Source organism: Procambarus clarkii, chromosome 1 (assembly GCF_040958095.1).
Source record: "Procambarus clarkii isolate CNS0578487 chromosome 1, FALCON_Pclarkii_2.0, whole genome shotgun sequence".
In the NCBI taxonomy this organism is placed as follows: Eukaryota; Metazoa; Arthropoda; class Malacostraca; order Decapoda; family Cambaridae; genus Procambarus; species Procambarus clarkii.
This window is the reverse complement of record NC_091150.1, coordinates 39,579,687-39,600,233: the sequence shown is the minus strand read 5'-3', so window position 1 is coordinate 39,600,233 and position 20,547 is coordinate 39,579,687. Positions and strand designations below refer to the sequence as shown.

The window sequence follows — 20,547 nt, the reverse complement described above, 5'->3', positions numbered from 1 at the left end:
GAAGTGTGAGGTCCGGGGACAGGCAGACTGTGGCGGTGGTGGTGTGGAGTGACGCAGCTCTGGGAGGGGAATGTTGAAGGAGAATCTGTAGTTGATGGTTAATGGGTTGTAATTGTCGAGTGAAAGTGTGGAGTTATAATTGGCTGATGGTCACTATGGCGATTGATGGAGGAAGTGAATTGGTGCTACTGTGATGAGATGGTGTTGGAGTTGTGAGATGTTTGGTCTGGGAGAGGTTATGGAAGTACTCTTGTACTTCCTGTCTGTACTGGCAACTGCCTCTACTGTATATACATCCAAAGGTCCGGTTATTGGGGCACAATGCTGACAATCGTTTGTCCTTGTTGTCCGTCGCTGCTGTGTGGTTGGTGCTCAGTCGTGTGGTGGAGGTGTGAGTGTTGTCCGTCGCTGCTGTGTGGTTGGTGGTCAGTCGTGTGGTGGAGGTGTGAGTGTTGTCCGTCGCTGCTATGTGGTTGGTGCTCAGTCGTGTGGTGGAGGTGTGAGTGTTGTCCGTCGCTGCTGTGTGGTTGGTGCTCAGTCGTGTGGTGGAGGTGTGAGTGTTGTCCGTCGCTGCTGTGTGGTTGGTGCTCAGTCGTGTGGTGGAGGTGTGAGTGTTTACTGCCTCTCACCCTCCTCTCTCCTCACCCCGTCCACTGCATACTCTTGTCTCTTCATTCTCTCTCTCCCTGCCATGAGTTTTCGTTGTTTATATATAAATATATATATATATATATATATATATATATATATATATATATATATATATATATATATATATGTCGTACCTAATAGCCAGAACGCACTTCTCTGCCTACTATTCAAGGCCCGATTTGCCTAATAAGCCAAGTTTTCATGAATTAATTGTTTTTCGACTACCTAACCTACCTAACCTAACCTAACCTAACATTTTCGGCTACCTAACCTAACCTAACCTATAAAGATAGGTTAGGTTAGGTTAGGTAGGGTTGGTTAGGTTCGGTCATATATCTACGTTAATTTTAACTCCAATAAAAAAAATTGACCTCATACATAATGAAATGGGTAGCTTTATCATTTCATAAGAAAAAAATTTGAGAAAATATATTAATTCATGAAAACTTGGCTTATTAGGCAAATCGGGCCTTGCATAGTAGGCTGAGAAGTGCGTTCTGGCTACTAGGTACGACATATATATATATATAAATATATATATATATATAAAATATATATATATTTATATTGTTACGATAATCTCCTTCAAGAGAGATTTGGCCTGCTCTTTCCTATCGTCATGTTACTTCAGTACATATACAACATTTAGATACTACAAGCAAGTGTAGTACATATTTGGTCAGATACGTTTTGCCAGGCGCAAAACGAATCACACTCGCTTTCCACCTCCCCCCCTCCCTCGTCGCTGATCACCAAACTAGCATTTCCAGCCTGCCCGCTTCTGATTGGTGAATCGACGTCTGCACCACTGCACCTCAGCGCCATCTACCTAGCCGATGTCTGGGCCTGCACCAGTCATTGGAGTTAGAATATTCTGTGCTCTCAAGCTGAAACAACCATCTAATATACGCTCTGTCTATTAGTGGATGTTCTCAGCCAGCGCTTTATTCTCAGCACCTGTTAATTTCATTTTGTCTTTATCCATTTTACAGTAATGTCACCATTATATTATTTTATGTTATTTTTTTAATCTTGTGAGTTTGCACTGTACATAGCCAAGGAATTGTCTTATTCATAATTTGTTTTAAATTTAATTAAAGTTTCATTGTTCATACTATTTGTTTTGCTTGTTTTGCCTTACTTTGCCACAGGACACAACAGCTATGCAGTCATCCTTTTTTTTTTTAAATGTGATAGGCATTGACACCAGCCATTGGGAGGACCACCGAACACCTACACTTCTTTTTTCCCTCTTTTCCTTTTTTCTTTTTCTTTTTTTTTAATTGGGGGCCTGTCCGGGAACCTCACTAAGGTACTAGTACTAGAACATCAATTTGTGGTAAGTGTACTTGGCTTTGATACAGTTGCTTTCAATATTTTCATTACTTTTAATAGTTATATGGTGCTGTGTATACTGTGCTTTCCGAGGGTAGCATATTGTGAGTGTTGGATAACTGTGGATTACGTGGTGACTGGAGGCCTCAGTCATGCTCTTAATTGGTCATCCCTCAGAGTTATTACTCGTGTATTCCACCTTTTTTGTCCCTAGGATATTTCTCAAATTACGACAGATCATCATTTTGGTATCCTGGTACTTTGATTTGTCCTCGGGTCAAAGCACCCTATCTTCTGCAATCCAACCACAGGAGGATACAGAGGGCCATAGTTCCTCTAGCATGGACTACGCTGTTGAGTTGGGACCTCAACAGGTGTTCTCGTCACCAGTTGACACTCGCACCCCTACACGTCGGTCAGAGATGATGATATTTACTCAGGTAGGGAATTGGCTTTCTTTTTTCAGAGCACAAGGAATGCTAATTCTGTAAGTATCATATAATTAAAGTAGGAAAACCCTTTCTTCTGTCCTATAGACTCGGCAAGGTATCCCTACATACTTGGACTACCCTTTCACTTTTGAAACAATTAAAAGTTTCATTTGTTTTCGAAACTATGGGTTTCATTTATTTAGTAGGATTTTCTTGCCTTTATTCTCTTACACTGAGTACCGGGTACAAGATTTCCTGCGATTTTGATTGACTAATCATTTACCATACTAATATTAACGTTAATTGTTAACGAATAAATGTCCACAGGATAGTTACCAGTTGCCACGTCATCCTATTACTGACACTTACAATATCACAAGTATATTCATTGTACACTTATTTGCTATTTCAAAATGTTTCGTCTCTCAGCATTTCGCAACGATCCAGCAAGTGAAGTAGGGAACTTAAGTCGTGCCATGAGGGCCGAATTACAAACTCTTGCACACGAGTATCAACTAGGTGCTCCCCCTGGAGCCAACAAAAATGACTTGCACAATCTTATCTTGGATTACCTCTTAGATGAAGGAATCATAGACTCTGATGTTCACGAAAACTATTCTATTGCAGATAAACATGCTCTGGCAGCTATGAAGTTGAAGCTCGAACTAGCAAACATAGAGCGCGAACAACAAAAAGAAGCTCTCCAGATAAGAGAACGTGAGGCTGCCCTAAAGAAGGAAGAACAGGAACGCGAGATGGCCCTAAAGAAAGAAGAGGCTGCCCTAAACCGTGAGCGGGAGAGGGAACAGCTTGAAGCAAGAAAACTTCACCTGGAGATGTAACGTGAGCACGATAAACAGCAAGCTGAGAGTGTTCTAGCATATCGTCGACAAGAACTCGCCTTGGAAACTACACACCACACTCGGCGCCAACAAGCTACCGCTAGTCTTCCCGTAAGTTTCAATGTCTCCCATGCAAGTAAGTTAATGCCACCATTCGTTGAGACAGAGATCGATGTGTTTTTCACCACTTTTGAGACCCTAGCTAAAAACTTAGCTGGCCTGAAGATCAACGGTCTACCCTTCTCAGAGTGCATCTCACAGGTAGTGCTGCGGTTACTCTCAGTACCTTAGCGTCTGAGAATGACTACCAGTTATTACTCGTGTATTCCACCTTTTTTGTCCCTAGGATATTTCTCAAATTAAGACAGATCATCATTTTGGTACCCTGGTACTTTGGTTTGTCTTCGGGCCAAAGCAACGTATCTTCTGCAATCCAACCACAGGAGGATACAGAGGGCCATAGTTCCTCAAGCATGGACTATGCTGTAGAGTTGGGACCTTCCCTCACAATATATATATATATATATATATATATATATATATATATATATATATATATATATATATATATATATATATATATATATATATATATATGTCGTACCTAATAGCCAGAACGCACTTCTCAGCCTACTATGCAAGGCCCGATTTGCCTAATAAGCCAAGTTTTCATGAATTAATTGTTTTTCGACTACCTAACCTACCTAACCTAACCTAACCTAACTTTTTCGGCTACTTAACCCAACCTAACCTATAGAGATAGGTTAGGTTAGGTTAGGTAGGGTTGGTTAGGTTCGGTCATATATCTACGTTAATTTTAACTCAATGAACAAAAATTGACCTCATACATTATGAAATGGGTAGCTCTATCATTTCATAAGAAAAAATTTAGAGAAAATATATTAATTCAGGAAAACTTGGCTTGTTAGGCAAATCGGGCCATGCATAGTAGGCTGAGAAGTGAGTTCTGGCTACTAGGTACGACATATATATATATATATATATATATATATATATATATATATATATATATATATATATATATATATATATTGAAACATATAAACTCTTGGCTTAGTTGCAAAATAACTCAATGTACTATGACAATGTATTACCATCCATTAGGACGACAAAAAGCCTGCCGGCCTTGTACGGTGGTGTCCCGCGGGTAATAACTGTGGAGGCAGCGAGGAGGGCCGTGTCAATCTTGCCTCTCACACACAACTTTGACTCCCAGGGCAGCCAGCCTGGCTGCCCTAAACAACTCCCCAGGCTGGCCAACTTTGGGTGTTGTGAAAGCCGCGTAAACACTTGTCACTTCCCCCATCCACTCGACGTATCAAACTTAAATAAGTAAAATGTTAAACAACTTACGTCAAAAAATGTAATTTAAATCAACACTATGTTGAGGCTGACGTGATGAGGGTTCCCGAAACTTGCTGGTAATTACTGGATGGGTTACGGCTGGGACAGTCTGCTCCAACACCTTCCCGTCCAAGATCATCTCTTCCAGTTCCTATCCTTTTATCTGTCTAGTTATTTCCATTTCTCTAGTCCCACCAATGCTCCAGTCCCATTCCTGCTACATCCCCTGCCCCTGCTCCATTCCCTTCCCTGCTCCATTCCCTCCCCTGCTCCATTCCCTCCCCCTGCTCCATTCCCTCCCCTGCTCCATTCCCTCCCCTGCTCCATTCCCTCCCCTGCTCCATTCCCTCCCCTGCTCCATTCCCTGCCCCTGCTCCATTCCCTCCCCTGCTCCATTCCCTCCCCTGCTCCATTCCCTCCCCTGCTCCATTCCCTCCCCTGCTCCATTCCCTCCCCTGCTCCATTCCCTCCCCTGTTCCATTCCCTCCCCTGCTCCATTCCCTCCCCTGCTCCATTCCCTCCCCTGCTCCATTCCCTCCCCTGCTCCATTCCCTGCCCCTGCTCCATTCCCTCCCCTGCTCCATTCCCTCCCCTGCTCCATTCCCTGCTCCTGCTCCATTCCCTCCCCTGCTCCATTCCCTCCCCTGCTCCATTCCCTCCCCTGCTCCATTCCCTCCCCTGCTCCATTCCCTGCTCCTGCTCCATTCCCTCCCCTGCTCCATTCCCTGCTCCTGCTCCATTCCCTCCCCTGCTCCATTCCCTCCCCTGCTCCATTCCCTCCCCTGCTCCATTCCCTCCCCTGCTCCATTCCCTGCTCCTGCTCCATTCCCTCCCCTGCTCCATTCCCTCCCCTGCTCCATTCCCTCCCCTGCTCCATTCCCTCCCCTGCTCCATTCCCTCCCCTGCTCCATCCCCTGCCCCTGCTCCATTTCCTCCCCTGCTCCATTCCCTCCCCTGCTCCATTCCCTCCCCTGCTCCATTCCCTCCCCTGCTCCATTCCCTCCCCTGCTCCATCCCCTGCCCCTGCTCCATTCCCTCCCCTGCTCCATTCCCTCCCCTGCTCCATTCCCTCCCCTGCTCCATTCCCTCCCCTGCTCCATTCCCTGCCCCTGCTCCATTCCCTCCCCTGCTCCTGCTCCATTCCCTCCCCTGCTTCATTCCCTCCCCTGCTCCATTCCCTCCCCTGCTCCATTCCCTCCCCTGCTCCATTCCCTCCCCTGCTCCATTCCCTCCCCTGCTCCATTCCCTGCCCCTGCTCCATTCCCTCCCCTGCTCCATTCCCTGCCCCTGCTCCATTCCCTCCCCTGCTCCATTCCCTCCCCTGCTCCATTCCCTCCCCTGCTCCTGCTCCATTCCCTCCCCTGCTCCATTCCCTCCCCTGCTCCATTCCCTCCCCTGCTCCATTCCCTCCCCTGCTCCATCCCCTGCCCTTGCTCCATTCCCTCCCCTGCTCCATTCCCTCCCCTGCTCCATCCCCTACCCCTGCTCCATTCCCTCCCCTGCTCCATTCCCTCCCCTGCTCCATTCCCTGCTCCTGCTCCATTCCCTCCCCTGCTCCATTCCCTGCCCCTGCTCCATTCCCTGCCCCTGCTCCATTCCCTCCCCTGCTCCATTCCCTCCCCTGCTCTATTCCCTCCCCTGCTCCATTCCCTGCCCCTGCTCTATTCCCTCCCCTGCTCCATTCCCTCCCCTGCTCCATTCTCTCCCCTGCTCCATCCCCTGCCCCTGCTCCATTCCCTCCCCTGCTCCATTCCCTCCCCTGCTCCATTCCCTGCTCCTGCTCCATTCCCTTGCTCCATTCCCTCCCCTGCTCAATTCCCTCCCCTGCTCCATTCCCTCCCCTGCTCCATTCCCTGCCCCTGCTCCATTCCCTCCCCTGCTCCATTCCCTCCCCTGCTCTATTCCCTCCCCTGCTCCATTCCCTCCCCTGCTCTATTCCCTCCCCTGCTCTATTCCCTCCCCTGCTCCATTCCCTCCCCTGCTCCATTCCCTCCCCTGCTCCATTCCCTCCCCTGCTCTATTCCCTCCCCTGCTCTATTCCCTCCCCTGCTCCATTCCCTGCCCCTGCTCTATTCCCTCCCCTGCTCCATTCCCTGCCCCTGCTCCATTCCCTCCCCTGCTCCATTCCCTGCCCCTGCTCTATTCCCTCCCCTGCTCCATTCCCTGCCCCTGCTCTATTCCCTCCCCTGCTCCATTCCCTGCCCCTGCTCTATTCCCTCCCCTGCTCTATTCCCTCCCCTGCTCCATTCCCTCCCCTGCTCCATTCCCTCCCCTGCTCCATTCCCTCCCCTGCTCCATTCCCTGCCCCTGCTCTATTCCCTCCCCTGCTCCATTTCCTGCCCCTGCTCTATTCCCTCCCCTGCTCCATCCCCTCCCCTGCTCCATTCCCTCCCCTGCTCCATTCCCTGCCCCTGCTCTATTCCCTCCCCTGCTCCATTCCCTGCCCCTGCTCCATTCCCTCCCCTGCTCCATTCCCTCCCCTGCTCCATTCCCTGCTCCTGCTCCATTCCCTGCCCTGCTCCATTCCCTCCCCTGCTCCATTCCCTCCCCTGCTCCATTCCCTGCCCCTGCTCCATTCCCTCCCCTGCTCCATTCCCTCCCCTGCTCCATTCCCTCCCCTGCTCCATTCCCTCCCCTGCTCCATTCCCTGCCCCTGCTCTATTCCCTCCCCTGCTCCATTCCCTCCCCTGCTCCATCCCCTGCCCCTGCTCTATTCCCTCCCCTGCTCCATTCCCTCCCCCTGCTCCATTCCCTCCCCTGCTCCATTCCCTCCCCTGCTCCATTCCCTCCCCTGCTCCATTCCCTGCCCCTGCTCCATTCCCTCCCCTGCTCCATTCCCTCCCCTGCTCCATTCCCTCCCCTGCTCCATTCCCTGCCCCTGCTCTATTCCCTCCCCTGCTCCATTCCCTCCCCTGCTCCATTCCCTCCCCTGCTCCATTCCCTGCTCCTGCTCCATTCCCTGCCCTGCTCCATTCCCTCCCCTGCTCCATTCCCTGCTCCTGCTCCATTCCCTGCCCCTGCTCCATTCCCTCCCCTGCTCCATTCCCTCCCCTGCTCCATTCCCTGCCCCTGCTTCATTCCCTCCCCTGCTCCATTCCCTCCCCTGCTCCATTCCCTCCCCTGCTCCATCCCCTGCCCCTGCTCTATTCCCTCCCCTGCTCCATTCCCTCCCCTGCTCCATTCCCTCCCCTGCTCCATTCCCTCCCCTGCTCCATTCCCTGCCCCTGCTCCATTCCCTCCCCTGCTCCATTCCCTCCCCTGCTCCATTCCCTCCCCTGCTCCATTCCCTGCCCCTGCTCCATTCCCTCCCCTGCTCCATTCCCTCCCCTGCTCCATTCCCTCTCCTGCTCCATCCCCTGCCCCTGCTCTATTCCCTCCCCTGCTCCATTCCCTCCCCTGCTCCATTGCCTCCCCTGCTCCATTCCCTGCCCCTGCTCCATTCCCTGCCCCTGCTCCATTCCCTCCCCTGCTCCATTCCCTGCCCCTGCTCCATTCCCTCCCCTGCTCCATTCCCTCCCCTGCTCCATTCCCTCCCCTGCTCCATTCCCTGCCCCTGCTCCATTCCCTCCCCTGCTCCATTCCCTCCCCTGCTCCATTCCCTCTCCTGCTCCATCCCCTGCCCCTGCTCTATTCCCTCCCCTGCTCCATTCCCTCCCCTGCTCCATTCCCTTCCCTGCTCCATTCCCTGCCCCTGCTCCATTCCCTGCCCCTGCTCCATTCCCTCCCCTGCTCCATTCCCTCCCCTGCTCCATTCCCTCCCCTGCTCCATTCTCTCCCCTGCTCCATTCCCTCCCCTGCTCCATTCCCTGCCCCTGCTCCATTCCCTCCCCTGCTCCATTCCCTCCCCTGCTCCATTCCCTGCCCCTGCTCCATTCCCTCCCCTGCTCCATTCCCTTCCCTGCTCCATTCCCTTCCCTGCTCCATTCCCTGCCCCTGCTCTATTCCCTCCCCTGCTCCATTCCCTGCCCCTGCTCTATTCCCTCCCCTGCTTTATTCCCTCCCCTGCTCCATTCCCTCCCCTGCTCCATTCCCTCCCCTGCTCCATTCCCTCCCCTGCTCCATTCCCTCCCCTGCTCCATTCTCCTTCCCCTGCTCCATTCCCTCCCCTGCTCCATTCCCTCCCCTGCTCCATTCCCTCCCCTGCTCCATTCTCCCTCCCCTGCTCCATTCCCTCCCCTGCTCCATTCCCTCCCCTGCTCCATTCTCCCTCCCCTGCTCCATTCCCTCCCCTGCTCCATTCCCTCCCCTGCTTTATTCCCTCCCCTGCTCCATTCCCTCCCCTGCTCCATTCCCTCCCCTGCTCCATTCTCCCTCCCCTGCTCCATTCCCTCCCCTGCTCCATTCCCTCCCCTGCTCCATTCCCTCCCCTGCTCCATTCCCTCCCCTGCTCCATTCCCTCCCCTGCTCCATTCTCCCTCCCCTGCTCCATTCCCTCCCCTGCTCCATTCCCTCCCCTGCTCCATTCTCCCTCCCCTGCTCCATTCCCTCCCCTGCTCCATTCCCTCCCCTGCTCCATTCTCCCTCCCCTGCTCCATTCCCTCCCCTGCTCCATTCCCTCCCCTGCTCCATTCCCTCCCCTGCTCCATTCCCTCCCCTGCTCCATTCCCTGCCCTGCTCCATTCCCTGCCCTGATCCATTCCCTCCCCTGCTCCATTCCCTCCCCTGCTCCATTCCCTCCCCTGCTCCATTCCCTCCCCTGCTCTATTCCCTCCCCTGCTCCATTCCCTGCCCTGCTCCATTCCCTCCCCTGCTCCATTCCCTCCCCTGCTCCATTCCCTCCCCTGCTCCATTCCCTCCCCTGCTCCATTCCCTGCCCTGCTCCATTCCCTGCCCTGCTCCATTCCCTCCCCTGCTCCATTCCCTCCCCTGCTCCATTCCCTCCCCTGCTCCATTCCCTCCCCTGCTCCATTCCCTCCCCTGCTCCATTCCCTCCCCTGCTCCATTCCCTGCCCTGCTCCATTCCCTGCCCTGCTCCATTCCCTCCCCTGCTCCATTCCCTCCCCTGCTCCATTCCCTCCCCTGCTCCATTCTCCCTCCCCTGCTCCATTCCCTCCCCTGCTCCATTCTCCCTCCCCTGCTCCATTCCCTCCCCTGCTCCATTCTCCCTGCCCTGCTCCATTCTCCCTCCCCTGCTCCATTCCCTCCCCTGCTCCATTCTCCCTCCCCTGCTCCATTCTCCCTCCCCTGCTCCATTCCCTCCCCTGCTCCATTCTCCCTCCCCTGCTCCATTCCCTCCCCTGCTCCATTCTCCCTGCCCTGCTCCATTCTCCCTCCCCTGCTCCATTCTCCCTCCCCTGCTCCATTCCCTCCCCTGCTCCATTCTCCCTCCCCTGCTCCATTCCCTCCCCTGCTCCATTCTCCCTGCCCTGCTCCATTCTCCCTCCCCTGCTCCATTCTCCCTCCCCTGCTCCATTCCCTCCCCTGCTCCATTCTCCCTCCCCTGCTCCATTCCCTCCCCTGCTCCATTCTCCCTGCCCTGCTCCATTCCCTCCCCTGCTCCATTCTCCCTGCCCTGCTCCATTCTCCCTCCCCTGCTCCATTCCCTCCCCTGCTCCATTCTCCCTCCCCTGCTCCATTCCCTCCCCTGCTCCATTCTCCCTCCCCTGCTCCATTCCCTCCCCTGCTCCATTCTCCCTGCCCTGCTCCATTCTCCCTCCCCTGCTCCATTCCCTCCCCTGCTCCATTCTCCCTGCCCTGCTCCATTCTCCCTCCCCTGCTCCATTCCCTCCCCTGCTCCATTCCCTCCCCTGCTCCATTCTCCCTGCCCTGCTCCATTCTCCCTCCCCTGCTCCATTCCCTCCCCTGCTCCATTCTCCCTGCCCTGCTCCATTCTCCCTCCCCTGCTCCATTCCCTCCCCTGCTCCATTCTCCCTCCCCTGCTCCATTCCCTCCCCTGCTCCATTCCCTCCCCTGCTCCATTCCCTCCCCTGCTCCATTCCCTCCCCTGCTCCATTCCCTGCCCTCCTCCATTCCCTCCCCTGCTCCATTCCATGCCCCTGCTCCATTCCCTCCCCTGCTCCATTCTCCCTCCCCTGCTCCATTCCCTCCCCTGCTCCATTCCCTCCCCTGCTCCATTCCCTGCCCTCCTCCATTCCCTCCCCTGCTCCATTCCATGCCCCTGCTCCATTCCCTCCCCTGCTCCATTCCCTCCCCTGCTCCATTCCCTCCCCTGCTCCATTCCCTCCCCTGCTCCATTCCCTCCCCTGCTCCATTCCCTCCCCTGCTCCATTCCCTCCCCTGCTCCATTCCCTCCCCTGCTCCATTCCCTCCCCTGCTCCATTCCCTGCCCTCCTCCATTCCCTCCCCTGCTCCATTCCATGCCCCTGCTCCATTCCCTCCCCTGCTCCATTCCCTCCCCTGCTCCATTCCCTCCCCTGCTCCATTCCCTCCCCTGCTCCATTCCCTCCCCTGCTCCATTCCCTCCCCTGCTCCATTCCCTCCCCTGCTCCATTCCCTCCCCTGCTCCATTCCCTGCCCCTGCTCAAGTCTTTCCAAGTTGAGGGGAAGGACTGTCCCAATTGGTTTGTATTATTTTATATTTTTCTCTGTGATTGTGATGTTTCGTGAGTGTGAAGTAAGGATTCACAAGGTTGTGTATCCTGGACCTCTGTGGCTCCTCTCGTCCTAGAGACTTGGACCGTCAGTCATCAACCACTGACGTATTTACCAACCTTTACATCTTTTATCAATCTTTAGAGGCTTTCTTTACATTTATTAATCTGTTTTACACATAATCAACCATGGGGGGTGGGGGGGGGGGGTTATCAGTGCGAAAGCATAATTGTTTATAATAACATTTGTTTTGGAACTTTAGATTTTCGATATTTGCTCAGTAAATGTAAACAATGATTGAGAAGAGATGTAGTCATAAATATATAGCATGTAATTGCTTGTTGAAACCTGGCCTTGGTTACGAAGTGACTGGTGAGCACCCATCACGAGATCCGTATACATGCCGATATTTTTTGAACCAGTTGGATTATTCAACCCGTTCTCGCACTTATAGTCAATATTGGCTTATTTAATAAGTGCATATGTGACATACTAATTGATTGTGAATATTTTAGTTTACCTTGAAAAGCTTCATAGAAAACACCGACCTCACCTAACCTTCTTAGTATGTTAAGATAAGCATCTTGTTGCTTCTTATTTACAATTATTACTTAACCTATGTTGATAGGTTAAGTAATAATTGTAAATTACTTAACCTATGTTGATAGGTTAAGACAAATAAGTGCATATGTCACATATGCACTTATTAAATAAGCCAATATTGACTATAAGCAAGTGCGAGAACGGGTTGGGATTTTTATGCTGAGCAATTGGATTTGGGTAGACCGTCGTTTGACCTCCACTCTACTACCATCAGTTTGCGATAAGAAATCTACACATTACTGCCCAAACTAGGCCTACAAGAATATAAACAAATCTACCGGAATATAGCCAGGCCTATTGAGTTATAACCAGGCCTACTAGAATATACCTAATTAAGTACCAAAAATAATTATCGTTTTCCTCCACGACAATTAACTATGTTCTTTAACAATTAACTGATCATCGAGAACATGTTTTCATTGTTCAAATGTTCAACACAAAAAAACATATGGTTTCCCTATTGAACCATTAGTGCACACACAATGCCTCTACCAGGAGCTCTATAAGCTCTACCACACAATGCCTCTACCAGGAGCTCTATAAGCTCTACTACACAATGCCTCTACCAGGAGCTCTATAAGCTCTACTACACAATGCCTCTACCAGGAGCTCTACAAGCTCTACTACACGACAAACGTTCTCTCTACCAGGAGCTCTACATGCTCTACCAAACGATGCCTCTACCAGGAGCTCTACATGCTCTACCAGGAGCTCTACATGCTCTAGCACACGATGCCTCTACCAGCTCCTCTACAAGCTCTACTACACGACACCCACAACCATAGAGTATGTATCATGTGTCGTCCTCGAGGTCATTACTGCGTCTCATCTTTACGGAGGGTGAGGCAGGGCGAGCAGGATAACAGGGCAGGATAACAGGGCAAGATAACAGGGCAGGATAGCAGGACAGGATTGTAGGATAGGATAGCAGGAAAGGATAACAGGGGAGGATAAGGCAGGATAGCAGGGCATGATAACAGGGCAGAATAGCAGGACAGGATTGTAGGATAGGATAGCAGGGAAGGATAACAGGGGAGGATAAGGCAGGATAGAAGGGCAGGATAGAATGGCAGGATAACAGGGCAGGATAGCAGGACAGGATTGTAGGATAGGATAGCAGGACAGGATTGTAGGATAGGATAGCAGGGAAGGATAACAGGGGAGGATAAGGCAGGATAGAAGGGCAGGATAACAGGGCAGGACAGGATGGCAGGATAGGATAGCAGGGTAGGATAGTAGGACAGGATAGAGGGCCAGGATAACAGGGTAACATAGCAAGGCAGGGTAACAGGTCAGGATAGCATGTCAGGACACTAGATCAGGATAGTAGGGCAGGATAGCGGGGCAAGGTAGCAGGGCATGATAACAGGACATGATAACATGGCAGGATAGCACGACAGGATGGCAGGATAGGATAGCAGGGCAGGATAACAAGGCAGAATAGCAGGTCAGGATAACAGGTCAGGATAGCATGTCAGGATAGTAGGGCAGGATAACAGGGCAGGAAAGTAGGGCAGGATAACAGGACATGATAACAGGGGAGGATAACAGGGCAGGAAAGTAGGGCAGGATAACAGGACATGATAACAGGGGAGGATAACAGGGCATGATAACAGGGCAGGATAGAATAACAGGGCAGGATAGCTGGGCAGAATAACAGGGCAGGATAGCTGGGCAGGATAACAGGGCAGGATAGCTGGGCAGGATAACAGGGCAGGATAACAGTGTAACAGGCTGAGAGAAGGATAATTGGTCAAGGTAACGGCGCCGAGAGCCAATCTAAGGTCAACAACCCTGGCTGTTACCAGCCTCTAAGTGGTTCAGAGAGCACTTAGAGTAACGAGGTGGACCACCTTACTTATACTGACGCAACGGACAATTAGAATTTGGAACTATTAACTTCACAAGAGTCCGGGGAAAAAATGTAAACTGACATCCAAACTTAATAGGATAAGGCAGGATAGCAGGGCATGATAACAGGGCAGGATAGCAGGACAGGATTGTAGGATAGGATAGCAGGGAAGGATAACAGGGGAGGATAAGGCAGGATAGAAGGGCGCGGGTTCGATTCCCGCACGAGGCAGAAACAAATGGGCAAAGTTTCTTTCACCCTGAATGCCCCTGTTACCTAGCAGTAAATAGGTACCTGGGAGTTAGTCAGCTGTCACGGGCTGCTTCCTGGGGGTGGAGGCCTGGTCGAGGACCGGGCCGCGGGGACACTAAAAAGCCCCGAAATCATCTCAAGATAACCTCAAGATAATATTCCGAGATAAAAAAGATACTCGTAGATACTCATAGCCCAGTTGATAGAGCGTCGGCGTCACACGCATGGGGTCCAGGGTTCGAGACCCGTATACAGCCCCAGGTGGATGAAATTAATATTGCTAGGCTCCATATATTACCCTTCCCCCCCCCCCCCCCCCCGCGGGTACAGTGTGGGGTTGGGACCTGCAGGACGACCTCTCTCGCCTTACCAACACTGACTGAGACCTGCAGGACGACCTCTCCCTTCACCAACACTGACTGAGACCTGCAGGACGATCTCTCCCCTCATCAACACTCACTGTGACCTGCAGGACGACCTCTCCCTTCACCAACACTGACTGAGACCTGCAGGGCGACCTCTCTCTTCACCAACACTGACTGAGACCTGCAGGACAATCTCTCCCCTCACCAACACTGACTGAGACCTGCAGGACGACCTCTCCCTTCACCAACACTGACTGAGACCTGCAGGACGACCTCTCCCTTCACCAACACTGACTGAGACCTGCAGGACGACCTCTCTCTTCACCAACACTGACTGAGACCTGCAGGACGATCTCTCCCCTCATCAACACTGACTGAGACCTGCAGGACGACCTCTCTCTTCACCAACACTGACTGAGACCTGCAGGACGATCTCTTCCCTCATCAACACTGACTGTGACCTGCAGGACGACCTCTCTCTTCACCAACACTGACTGAGACCTGCAGGACGACCTTTCTCTTCACCAACACTGACTGAGACCTGCAGGACGACCTCTCTCTTCACCAACACTGACTGAGACCTGCAGGACGATCTCTCCCCTCATCAACACTGACTGTGACCTGCAGGACGACCTCTCTCTTCACCAACACTGACTGAGACCTGCAGGACGACCTTTCTCTTCACCAACACTGACTGAGACCTGCAGGACGACCTCTCTCTTCACCAACACTGACTGAGACCTGCAGGACGATCTCTCCCCTCATCAACACTGACTGTGACCTGCAGGACGACCTCTCTCTTCACCAACACTGAGACCTGCAGGACGACCTCTCCCTTCACCAACACTGACTGAGACCTGCAGGACGACCTCTCCCTTCACCAACACTGACTGAGACCTGCAGGACGATCTCTCCCCTCATCAACACTGACTGTGACCTGCAGGACGACCTCTCTCTTCACCAACACTGACTGAGACCTGCAGGACGACCTTTCTCTTCACCAACACTGACTGAGACCTGCAGGACGACCTCTCTCTTCACCAACACTGACTGAGACCTGCAGGACGATCTCTCCCTTTCACCAACACTGACTGAGACCTGCAGGACGATCTCTCCCCTCATCAACACTGACTGAGACCTGCAGGACGACCTTTCTCTTCACCAACACTGACTGAGACCTGCAGGACGACCTTTCTCTTCACCAACACTGACTGAGACCTGTAGGACGACCTTTCTCTTCACCAACACTGACTGAGACCTGCAGGACGACCTCTCTCTTCACCAACACTGACTGAGACCTGCAGGACGACCTCTCTCTTCATCAACACTGACTGAGACCTGCAGGTCGACCTCTCTCTTCACCAACACTGACTGAGACGTGCAGGACGACCTCTCACCTCACCAACACTGACTGAGACCTGCAGGACGACCTTTCTCTTCACCAACACTGACTGAGACCTGCAGGACGACCTTTCTCTTAACCAACACTGACTGAGACCTGCAGGACGACCTCTCTCTTCATCAACACTGACTGAGACCTGCAGGACGACCTCTCTCTTCACCAACACTGACTGAGACCTGCAGGACGACCTCTCCCCTTCACCAACACTGACTGAGACCTGCAGGACGACCTCTCCCCTTCACCAACACTGACTGAGACCTGCAGGACGACCTCTCCCCTCACCAACACTGACTGAGACCTGCAGGACGACCACTCCCCTCACCAACACTGACTGAGACCTGCAGGACGATCTCTCTCTTCACTAACACTGACTGAGACCTGCAGGACGACCTCTCTCTTCACCAACACTGACTGAGACCTGCGGGACGACCTCTTTCTTCACCAACACTGACTGAGACCTGCAGAACGACCTCTCCCCTTCACCAACACTGACTGAGACCTGCAGGACGACCTCTCTGTTCACCAACACTGACTGAGACCTGCAGGACGACCTCTCTGTTCACCAACACTGACTGAGATCTGCAGGACGACCTCTCTGTTCACCAACACTGACTGAGACCTGCAGGACGACCTCTCTGTTCACCAACACTGACTGAGACCTGCAGGACGACCTCTCTGTTCACCAACACTGACTGAGATCTGCAGGACGACCTCTCTGTTCACCAACACTGACTGAGACCTGCAGGACGACCTCTCTGTTCACCAACACTGACTGAGACCTGCAGGACGACCTCTCCCCTCACCAACAACGACCCCAACATCAGCCACTGTAACACTCCGTCTTATATACCAAGTGGACCAGCCTGGTCGTCATCAGCCTACACCTGGCTCAGTGAAGTAGTGGACGACACCCGGATGAATTAAGTACTCTACAACACCTGGATGAATTAAGTACTCTACAACACCCGTTGGAACGTAAATAGTCTACAAAATCCCCGGATGAATGAACCATTCTGAAAAAAACTAAAAAATCACAGTTGCAATATTTGCTTTTTCTTGCAATTCATTTCTACGAGTTGTAATATAAAGTAGAAAGAGCCCTCGTCTTGACCCGCCTTGACCCGGCTTGACCCGCCTTGACCTCCCCTCGGGTAGAGGGCCACAGGCCAGCTTAGCTGTTGTCCTCGAACAGCTAAAGCTTCTATATTGCCCTTAGTGAGGGCTTAACACATCACTGAAGTGTCACTTGATTGTTGCCGGAGCGCAACACTCAGGGCCATATCATCCATTAACATGTTTATGTCCATGGTTTAATGACCGCAATTATGACTCTTATACAAGTGATTTGCAGCATCTTACTTGGAACGTCCAAATGTCCTCAAGTTTGTTATGGTGTCCAGGTGTACTCATCTAGTTGTGTTTGCGGGGGTTGAGCTCTGGCTCTTTGGTCCCGCCTCTCAACCGTCCTAACGGTTGGATGTTGTGGTGTCTAGATGTCATGGTGTCCTGGTATTATAATGTCCATATGTTACATGTTACGGTGCCTAATATTTGCCGGACTCGATCCCAGGTCTTCTCGCTTACAAGGCGAGTGTGTTGACCACGGCACCACAGCTGTGAGCGCGTATGTCTCCTTGGACGGCATATTGACCCAAGATGGCCGCCTCAGCCCGGCCCAAGACACACTAGCCTCCCTCTACCTTATAAAAACCATCTGACCTTTGACCTTTCCCGCGGTGGCCAGGCGCAGAAGAATGAATAGATAAGGGGGCCTGGAGGGGGTGTTGGGGGGGTGGGGGTGGATGGATGAGAAGGGATAGAGGGGGGGGGCAAGATAGCCCCAGGTCTAGATGGATGTTAGATGGGGTCAGTGGGGGTCCCACTGAGTATAGGGGGAGGAGGTGGGGGTCAGGAGGTGTAGCAGCACCCATTTGTTTGTAGGTGGGGGTCCAGTCGGCAGTTAGTGGGGGCGGGGGGGGGGGGAGTCAGCAGCCAGATGTTAGGGTGATCAGTCTCATGTTAGTGAGGGAGGAGTCCCCCGTGTTAGTGGCACCCACCCCGTGTTAGTGGGACCCACCCCGTGTTAGTGGAACCCCACCCCGTGTTAGTGGGACCCACCCCGTGTTAGTGGGAGCCACCCCGTGTTAGTGTGGGGGGTCAGCAAGTCACACTGTACCTAACCTGAAGGCTCAAGGGCTAGCCGCACCTCCCCGGGCGAGTCTGTTAGGAATATGCAGAAACAATGTTTACTCAACACAGGAACATGGCCGCCCGGCTAGTCCGGACACGGGCACAAAATATCTTGCGAATAAAGCAAGATATTTTTATTATTAAAGAAATATCTTTATTTATTGACGGGGAAAATACCTAATAATATATTGGACGTGGACTTAAATTTAATTCTTCATTTAATTTAAAAAGTGATTAAATTAAAATTTCACAATATGGTCTGTATGCACTTTAAATATATAAATATATATATATATATATATATATATATATATATATATATATATATATATATATATATATATATATATATATATATATATATATATATATATGTAATTTTATGACCACTTTATTTGAAAAAAGAAACATTTGTCCAATAGCAGAATATAATTATATCTTAATATAGTTGAAAATATTATCGGTAAAAATAAACAATAGAGTACTAGTCGAAAAGTGGCTTTTGTTACTGTAAAGTGTGTGTGTGAGTGTGTGTGTGAGTGTGTGAGCTAGAGTATGAGCGAGTGTGTGAGCGAGTGTGTGAGCGAGTGTATGAGCGAGTGTATGAGGGAGTGTATGAGCGAGTGTATGAGGGAGTGTATAACCGAGTGTATGAGCGAGTGTATGAGGGAGTGTATGAGCGAGTGTATAACCGAGTGTATAAGCGAGTGTATGAGCGAGTGTATGAGCGAGTGTATGAGCAAGTGTATGAGCGAGTGTATGAGCGAGTGTATGAGCGAGTGTATGAGCGAGTGTATGAGGGAGTGTATGAGCGAGTGTATAACCGAGTGTATGAGCGAGTGTATGAGGGAGTGTATGAGCGAGTGTATAACCGAGTGTATGAGCGAGTGTATGAGCGAGTGTATGAGCAAGTGTGTGAGCGAGTGTATGAGCGAGTGTATGAGCGAGTGTATGAGCGAGTGTATGAGCGAGAGTATGAGCGAGTGTATGAGTGAGTGTGTGAGCGAGAGTGTGTGTGAGTGTGTGAGCGAGTGTATGACCGAGTGTGTGAGCAAGTGTGTGTGTGAGCGAGAGAATGAGCGAGAGTGTGAGCGAGTGTGTGAGCGAGAGTGTGAGCGAGAGTATGAGCGAGAGTATGAGCGAGTGTGAGCGAGAGTATGAGCTAGAGTATGAGCGAGTGTATGAGCGAGAGAATGAGCGAGAGTGTGAGCGAGTATGTGAGCGAGAGTGTGAGCGAGAGTATGAGCGAGAGTATGAGCGAGAGTATGAGCGAGAGTGTGAGCTAGAGTGTGAGCGAGAGTATGAGCGAGTGTGTGAGCGAGTGTGTGAGCGAGTGTATGAGCGAGTGTATGAGCGAGTGTGTGAGCGAGTGTATGACCGAGTGTGTGAGCGAGTGTATGAGCGAGTGTATGAGCGAGTGTGTGAGCGAGTGTATGAGCGAGTGTATGAGCGAGTGTATGAACGAGAGTATGAGCGAGTGTATGAGCGAGTGTATGAGCGAGTGTATGAGCGAGTGTATGAGCAAGTGTGTGAGCGAGTGTATGAGCGAGTGTATGAGCGAGAGTATGAGCGAGTGTATGAGCGAGTGTATAACCGAGTGTATGAGCGAGTGTATGCCACTGAAGGTAGGAGAGGGTGAAGGGAGAGAGAGAGGAAGGTAGAGGCATGGGAGGGATGGAAGGAGGGAGGGGAAAGGAGGCATGAGTGAGAGAAGAGGGGGGGATGAGTGAGGGAAGAGGGGGGGATGAGTGAGGGAAGAGGGGGGGGGGTGTAGGCAAATACCTCCATCAGGTCTTTGTATTCATTCATTCTACCTCTCTCTCTCTCTCTCTCTCTCTCTCTCTCTCTCTCTCTCTCTCTCTCTCTCTCTCTCTCTCTCTCTCTCTCTCTCTCTCTCTCTCTCTCTCCACACCACCACCTCCCTCACTCGCCAGAAGAAAAAAACATAAGAATAAAAGCGTATTTAGTAGAATAATGTCAGCGGCAGAACATCAGAACAGACATCAATAGTCTCGAAAATGAGTTATATTCAGCGCACGCTACACTACGTACGTGAGAGCAGTTATGGAGTATGCAGCCCCGGTGTGGAGCTGCCAACGAAATTAGTTATAAAAACAAAAGGAAGGAGGATTTTGTTGGTTGGAGATTTTCAGGTTCATGTGCTCTAGGGATTGAAGAAATAGATCTATGGAATGTTGTCCTAAGCAAGGGTGTTTGATGTATTAATATGAGTATTATATTGACAGTGTTGGCATCCCGTGGGTGTAGAGGGTGTAGAGGGTGACTGGTGTAGAGGGTGTAGAGGGTGACTGGTGTAGTGGGTGTAGAGGGTGACTGGTGTAGTGGGTGTAGAGGGTGACTGGTGTAGTGGGTGTAGAGGGTGACTGGTGTAGAGGGTGACTGGTGTAGTGGGTGTAGAGGGTGACTGGTGTAGTGGGTGTAGAAGTTGACTGGTGAAGAGGGTGTAGAGGGTGACTGGTGTAGAGGGTGTAGAGGGTGACTGGTGTAGAAGGTGACTGGTGTAGAGGGTGTAGAGGGTGACTGGTGTTGAGGGTGTAGAGGGTGACTGGTGTAGTGGAGGTAGAAGGTGACTGGTGTAGAGGGTGACTGGTGTAGTGGGTGTAGAGGGTGACTGGTGTAGTGGGTGTAGAGGGAGACTGGTGTAGAGGGTGTAGAGGGTGACTGGTGTAGTGGGTGTAGAGGGAGA

The 20,547-nt window shown here is 51.5% G+C and overlaps 1 protein-coding gene across 13 annotated transcripts in view; it reads right to left on the bottom strand.

The window, feature by feature from the left end:
• The window catches only part of qvr (protein quiver), a 435,902-nt gene that overhangs the window by 38,104 nt on the left and 377,251 nt on the right, over positions 1–20,547 (bottom strand). For 5 of the 13 annotated variants that reach the window (XM_069337382.1, XM_045765228.2, XM_045765141.2 and 2 more), the window contains exon 4: positions 17,832–17,870. The exons of the other annotated variants lie outside the window; for them this stretch is intronic. In XM_069337382.1, coding sequence (XP_069193483.1) covers positions 17,832–17,870 — 39 coding nt within the window. The remainder of the gene's footprint in view (positions 1–17,831; positions 17,871–20,547) is intronic. 13 annotated transcript variants of the gene reach the window in all.